The sequence below is a fragment of the Phyllostomus discolor genome, chromosome 11, assembly GCF_004126475.2.
Source record: "Phyllostomus discolor isolate MPI-MPIP mPhyDis1 chromosome 11, mPhyDis1.pri.v3, whole genome shotgun sequence".
Classification (NCBI taxonomy): Eukaryota; Metazoa; Chordata; class Mammalia; order Chiroptera; family Phyllostomidae; genus Phyllostomus; species Phyllostomus discolor.
The window spans coordinates 72,899,463-72,906,534 of NC_040913.2; the positions used below are offsets into that span (position 1 = coordinate 72,899,463).

The 7,072-nt window shown below is 49.3% G+C and overlaps 1 protein-coding gene across 1 annotated transcript; it reads left to right on the forward strand.

Annotated features, from left to right (window-relative positions):
- Window positions 1-669: 669 nt before the first annotated feature.
- GOT1L1 (glutamic-oxaloacetic transaminase 1 like 1) lies at window positions 670-6,029 on the forward strand. The gene is made up of 9 exons (XM_028527075.2): window positions 670-1,180; window positions 1,798-1,979; window positions 2,448-2,559; window positions 2,812-2,921; window positions 3,139-3,231; window positions 3,318-3,468; window positions 3,934-4,099; window positions 4,609-4,751; window positions 5,015-6,029. Exons 1-9 carry the CDS (start codon window positions 1,066-1,068, stop codon window positions 5,179-5,181), a joined length of 1,239 nt encoding a protein of 412 aa, XP_028382876.1. The 5' UTR covers window positions 670-1,065; the 3' UTR covers window positions 5,182-6,029.
- Window positions 6,030-7,072: the final 1,043 nt, after the last annotated feature.

Below are 7,072 nucleotides of genomic sequence, written 5' to 3' on the forward strand. Positions count from 1 at the left end.
AGCCCTGGCTGGTATGGCTCAGTGGATTGAGTGCTGGCCTGGGAAACAAAGGGACCTGGGTTCGATGCCCAGTCAGGGCAGGTGCCTGGGTTGCCGCCTGGGTTGCCAGCCAGGTCCCCAGTAGGGGGCCTGTGAGAGGCAACCACACATTGTTGTTTCTCTCCCTCTCTTTCTCCCTCCCTTCCCCCCTCTCTAAAAATAAATAAAATCTTAAAAAAAAAACTATGGAAAAAATCTGTTAAAATCAGGAGCCCTTAGCAAAATGAAAGTAGAAGCTTTTTAAATGTACCCCTCCTGGGTGGGGTGGAGGAGAGTGGTAGGGGGAATAGTTGAACAATCAAACAATCAGTCAATAAATCAATCAATCCCTTGATTCCCTAGATCTGAGATTTTCACTTTTGCTGGAGGGGCCCTCACCTGGCTCATTGCCTGCCTGCCTTGCCCTCTCTTTTTTCTTTACTTTTTAAAAATATATTTTACTTTAAAAAAGATTTTATGTATTTATTTTTAGAGAGAGGGGAGGGGAGAGAGGAGAAAGGGAGAGAAACATCAATATGTGGTTGCCCCTCATGCGCCCTCTACTGGGGATCTCGCCGGCAACCCAAGCTAAATGTACCCTGACTGGAAATGGAACCAGCGACCCTTTGTCTTGCAATCCGGCATTTAGTCCACTGAGCCACACCAGCCAGGACCGCCCTACCTTCTAAACTGACTTGCTATTTTGGATTGGGTGACTTGCAGCCAGAGAAGAGAAGGCAATGATTTAGGGAGGAGTGCTGGGAATTCCGGGTCCTCTCTACTCCCTCGCCCAGGCACCCACCTTTCAAGGGATTCTCCTCAAGTGCCACAGAGCACTCCCATAGTCCTTGAGGATCGCAACCAGGGAGACAGGGAGTTGGGTTCTGTTGCTCTGGTGACCAGTTGTCTGGGGCCTCTGCATCGGAGCTGCCACGGTTCTGGGAAGAGGCAGGCCTGTGTGGCTCGGGCTTAGAGGAAGGCTTTGGCCAGAAGCAGGAGAGGACACAGGAGTGGAGTCATAGTCTTGGTTCTACCTTCATCCCAGTGATGTCCACCCTTTCAGTATTCTTGGATGTGCCTCTAGCCCAGAAGATGGAAGGCCTCTTGTTAAAGGCCTTCAAACAAGACGATAGCCCTAACAAGATATTCCTGGCCTATAAAGGTAGATGCCTAAGACTTAGTACATCGTAATTGCCTTTAGGGGGCAGTATTCCATCGCCGCAGAGGAATCGGGAGATAGGTCTGTTCTTGTTAACCAAATTGCCCAGTGGGGAAAAGAGCAGAGAATGTCCTGGGCCATTCTGCCTTTCTCTGGGGGCTTCCAGCTACTTGATATAAGCTCTGGTATATCCACTTCCCCAGCACTGGGCGGGGCCTGCATGGTCTCGACACTTTCTTCGGCCTCTTCCTCCACTCCCGCTCCGTTCCTCAGCCAAGAATGGTTCCCAAAATGGACACTTACGATGCACAGCCAGCCCTTGCCACTCTGAAAGTCAACGTTACCTTTGTTTAATCTCAGGTATCTGTAACTCCCAGGTTGTATATATAATTTTTACCCTTTAAAATGGCGTAGGTTTCCGTTGTCTTTAAAAAGACAAAAATTACACATGTCGACTAACAGCGCATTATTTTTATAAAAGAGAGGAAAAAAGGAAAGTTGTCTTTTCCTAGGCAACTTTCCAAAACCCTGAGAAAGCCAGGACAGATGGAGCGTTGTCGGGCAGTCCGCGGAGCCCCCAGGCCCGGCCTCCAGAGCGCCCTCTGCGGTTCTTCTCACAGTCTGCATGAACAGCGAGGGCCAGCCCTGGGCTGCTCCCGTGGTGCACAAGGCCCGCCTGCAGATTGCGCAGGACCCCTCCCTCAACTATGAGTACGTGCCGGTGAAGGGCATGAAAGCGTTCATCCAGGCCTGCTTGGAACTCCTCTTTGGAAGGCACAGCCGGGTCATCATGGAGAACAGGGTGAGAAGAAGGGCCTGTTCTTTGCTCACCCAGACACATGGAGTGGAGGTCAGAGATTGCACAGCCTTAAACCTGAAAGGGACTGCGGAGGGCCCCCTGGCACTGACAAGGGAGACACCTGAGGCTCACAGAGTCCAAAGTTTGTCCCTGAAGGGCAGAGCCAGCATCAGAACCCAGAACCCATGCTCCTGGCGCCAGCCCACACTGCTGATATGCAAGCTCTGGCTGGAAAAGAAGGCCCTGAATCTAAGGTGGCACTAGTTTCACCACTACTCTTTTTTTAATATTTTATTTTTTTTTAGTGAGAAGGGAGGGAAAAAGAGAGGGAGAGAAAGACCAGTGTGTGGTTGCCTCTCTCACACACCCACTGGGGACCTGGCCCACAACCCAGGCATGGGCCCTGAGCCACACTAGCTGGGGCACCATTAATCTTCTAACCTGTTATTTCTGTTTACATTTTGCTGGCAGGTAGGGGGTATACATACAGTTGGTGACAGTGGCGCTTTCCAACTTGGGGCCCAATTCCTCAAAACTTGGCGTCAGGATTCTCAAATAGTTTACATCATTTCTTCTCAAAGAGGTGAGTGCTATGCAAGATGAGGGTGACAGAAGATCCCTGTCCCCTGTTCCTAATTCCCACCCCATTTACAATCTTCACTGTTGTCCTTCTCATTCCCTGTCATGACAAATGGGGGATAAGCAGGGGTACGCTTGTCCTCTTCCTGCCACGGCCCCACTTTCACCCAGTGACCCTCAGGCCCGTTCCCTGTTGTGTCTGCCTACACCTCTCCATTGCCCACGGACCAGCTGGTGGGGGCCTGTGTTCCCACAGAACAGCACGGACTCATCTTCCAGGACCTGGGCTTTACGGTTTATGAACACTGCTTCTGGAACTCCAAGGAGATGTGCATGGACCCCGACATGTTCCTCAACGTGGTGAAGGTAGAGGGGCCCCCCTCAGGACCTTCCCCCCAGACCTGATTTACAGTTTTAGTTTCCTTTCCTCCCCACCCCTCTGATAATCCAAGGCCTTTTCTAGGCGTGGATTTGTCTAGCCCTGTGGTAGGAACCCATGTGGAGGGTAACTTCTCCTCCACACACCCTGGTGCCACTACTGCTCGGCACGGGCAGTGCCTGACGAGACAGTCTCTTCCTGCAGCAGGCCCCGCATGGCTGTGTCTTTGTGATCGGGAACATGGGCAACTGCAAGCTGACGCAGTGTCAGTGGGAGAAGTTGATGGCCGCCATGAAGGTGAGCCCGACGTCTCGCCCGGCTTTTCTTTCCCTCTACCATCACCTTCCTTGGTCTCATCCTTCTCCTTCTCCTTTCTCCTACAGAAGAAGCAGATATTCCCATTTTTTGACATTCCCAGTCAAGGTTTATTCACTGGTGACGTGGAAGAAGATACTAGATTCTTACAATACTTTGTGTCTGGAGGCTTGGAGTTCTTCTGCAGCCAGTCGCTGTCCAAGAATTTTGGCATTTACGGTATGGTATGGGTGGAGGGAGAAGGAGGTGTGGTGCTGAGGTGGCGCCACACCCATGGTGAGAGTGCTGTTTGACATCCCTTACCCCATGGAGAGAGCTGAGACCTCCAGAGAGAGAGAGAGAGAGAGAGAGCGCGCAGCATGGAGACCCAAGAGGAGAGGTAGACTTTGGGTTCTTGGTATCATCTTAGCTCAGTTAGTCAAACTGGTGCCCATTATGCTGTTTCTCCCCTCAGGCCCTGTTTCCCATCAATAAAATGAGGGGTTAAGATTAGTTCTCTTTCTAATCCCTTCCACCTCTGAGCCTCTGGCGACTTCTGGGGGCCTGGACACCAGCTTGGCTGGGCTGGGCTGATAGCCCTGTAGGGTACCCTGCTCTTCTTCGAGGCTGGAGGCAGAGTGACAGGGAAAGCCCCGGTAGGGGTGGAGGACACTGAGAACGAGGCTGTCTCTCCCAATGCTGCAGATGAAGGAGTGGGGCTCCTAGTCGTGGTGGCGCTCAACAACCAGCTCCTGCTGTGCGTCCTCTCCCAGCTGGTGAAATTAGCTCTGGCCCTGTGGCTAAACCCTCCTACTTGCGGTGCCCGCATTATCACCTCCATCCTCTGTAACTCTGCTCTGCAGGAGGCCTGGTAAGGGTGAAGGGTGGGGGCAGGGAGGGATGGGCAGAGCCTCTGGATACCTACAGACGTCCCGATCCTCAGGATTCTGCTGGGTGCTTCTCTCCTGCCACTGTTGCCCCTTCACTCCATTCATTCATCAACATTACTGAGGACCCACTGTGTTCCTATGACAGTGACTATGCCAACACTTGCCTTACTACAGGGAAGTAGGTAATAGGACATTCTTTGGGGACACAGGCTGATAAATTATTTGAGCTCTTCCAGATTGCAGGAGATTAGGAAGCCTCAAGGGCTTGCTGCTCTGGCAAAGTCTGCTAAGAGTCTGATTGGCTTGCTTGAATTAATACAGGCTGAAGCTTTTCTCCTATTCATAACCGGTTCATAACTGGCTCCACCTGTGTGCCCTGCAGCGCTCTGGCTGGGGGCTTCTGCAGGGTAGAGGAGTGGAAAGGCAATGAGGAGGTTGGGAGCAGGGGCAGACCTCACACTCTAATTCTTTGCTGTCCTTCCTTTGGCAGGAAGCAGAGTCTGAAAGAGATTGTAGAGGACATTATGCTGATTAAGGAAAAGGTTAAGGAGAAGCTCCGGCTCCTGGGAACCCCTGGCTGCTGGGATCACATCACCAACCAGAGTGGGACCCATTGCTACCTTGGACTCAGCTGTAAGTATCTAGGAGGGGATAGCTCTCTCCTTTCTGACCTTGGGCTTGTATTTGAATATTAAACTTCGCTGACTAGGTGACCAATCCCTAGCTTCACACCAGATTTGTATTCTTCCTTGAGGAAAGTGAAGCTGCTTTGAAGACCCCTCTGGCTGTGGCCCCCACCGAAATGCTGACACTCCCTATCCCCCCTAATCCACCTTGGGCTAGAGGGGACTTAGAGGTGGCCACCCCAGGATCTGAGACCCTAGGATTATCACCAGTGCCACAGGTGGAATACATGGTCAAGAAGAAACATATCTACATCCCCAAGAACAGTCGGATTAACTTCACCTGCATCAACGCTTGCAACATAGATTACATCACTGAGAGCATCAATGAGGCCATCCTCTTCACTAAGGACTCAGAACTATCTTCAGAAGGAAAATGACTCCTAGTTAGAATAAAAGCTTTAGCCTCTGCAAAAATCCTGTGCTGACTATTCACTGCAACTATTCATTTCTCTGTAAAGCACTCTGTCTCTCCATCTACTTATAAAGCATTGGTCGGGCCTTAGGAAAGAGGGAGGGGGGAAGAGGCTTAGAGAAGAGGGGGATATCTACCTTAATGTACCATCTCATATTTATTGAACGCTTACTGCATTAAAGCCCTGACCTGGTGTCTTAGTTCGTTTGGGCTGCTGTAACAAAATACTATAGACTGGGTGGTTTGTAAACAACAAATTTATTTGCCACATTTCTGAAGGCTGGGCAGTCCAAGAGCAAGGCACCAACAGATGCAGAGTCTGGTGGAGGCCCACCACGTGGTTCATAACCAGCATCTTCTAGCTGTAACCTCACATGGCAGAAGGGGTGAGGGATCTTTCTGGGGCTTCTTCTATAAGAGCACTAATTCCATTCATGAGGGTTCTTCCTTCATGACTTGACCATGCCCAAATACCATCACACTGGTGATTCGGTTTCAGCGTATAAATTGGAGGGAAGCACATTTAGACCATTGTACCTGGGCATCAAGTGGAATGTAAAAAAATCACGTATAGTCCAGCCCTTTTTCTCTAGCCGCTTAATTGGGAGACAGCCTTAGTCACATGAAACAGCTAAGTGACGTTTCAAGGCTGACTGTAATAAAACATGGCAACAGGTGATATAGAAGTGAAGATTCCGATCCCAAACCTTGATGTCATTCCCGTGGAGTAAAGGTGAATTGTCCTGAAGAGCCCCTCCCAAAGTACAGACTCACGAGAAAATGTAATGTTGCTGTTGTTTTAAGACAGTAAGTATGGGAATGATTTTTTTTAAAGATTTTATTTATTTATTTTTAGGGAGGGAAGGAAGGAGGGGAGAGAGAGAGAGAGAGAGAGAGAGAGAAACAGAGAGAGAGAGAGACATCAATGTGCGGTTGCTGGGGGTTATGGCCTGCAACCCAGGAATGTACCCTGGCTGGGAATCGAACCTGGGACACTTTGGTTCCCAGCCCGCGCTCAATCCACTGAGCTACGCCAGCCAGGGCTGGGAATGATTTTTTTTTACATAAGTTTAGATAGCTGGAACAGTTATTTTGTCTTTTGTGTTTCTTTTAATCTGTAGTTTCTTCCTCCCTCTTTTTATTCCTGCGATTATTTAAAATTGGAAAACTGGATTTTTTGTCCTGTAAGGTTTCTCACAGAATGCATTTTGCTAATTTCATCCTCATGGTGTCATTACCATGTTCCTCATCCTCTCCATATTTTTGAAAAATAAAAATCTAAATTAGCTCTGGCTGGTGTGGCTCAGTGGATTAAGTGCCTGCTTGTGAGCCAGAGGATGGCAGGTTTTATCCCCAGTCACAGCCCATGCCTGGGTTGCAGGCCAGGCCCCCAGTAGAGGGCACTCGAGAGGCAACCACACATTGGATGTTGCTCTCCCTTTCTTCAACCCCCCCTTTCCCCTCTGTCTAAAAACAAATAAATAAAATCTTTAAAGAAAATATTTAAAAAAATGTCTGGCCTTTGCTCTGGCCTGCATGGCAGTATCCCACAAACCAAAGGATGGCCTGTTCAATTCCTGGTTAGGACACATGCCTGGGTTTCGGTCTCTGTAAGGTTTCTCACAGAATGCATTTTGCTACGTTGGGATGCAATGTTTCTCTCCCTCACTTTCTCCCTCCCTTGCTCTCTATCTAAAATAAAAAGAAAATACAGTGAATAGTAAGTCAGAGACTATCACATTACCAAAAGTATGTCTGACTGATACCTTGCTTGAGCACATTTAAACATTTTTTTAAATGTCTGAACTTGGAGCTGTAGGAGCCAATTTAGTTTGTGAGATCTTTGCATACAACCC

Coding starts and splice junctions, on each gene's coding strand:
- GOT1L1 (XM_028527075.2), top strand. CDS start 1,066: ATGTCCACCCTTTCAGTATTCTTGGATGTGCCTCTAGCCCAGAAGATG. Junction 3,469..3,933: donor CAAGAATTTTGGCATTTACG/GTATGGTATGGG, acceptor CCAATGCTGCAG/ATGAAGGAGTGGGGCTCCTA. Junction 4,100..4,608: donor TCTGCTCTGCAGGAGGCCTG/GTAAGGGTGAAG, acceptor TTCCTTTGGCAG/GAAGCAGAGTCTGAAAGAGA.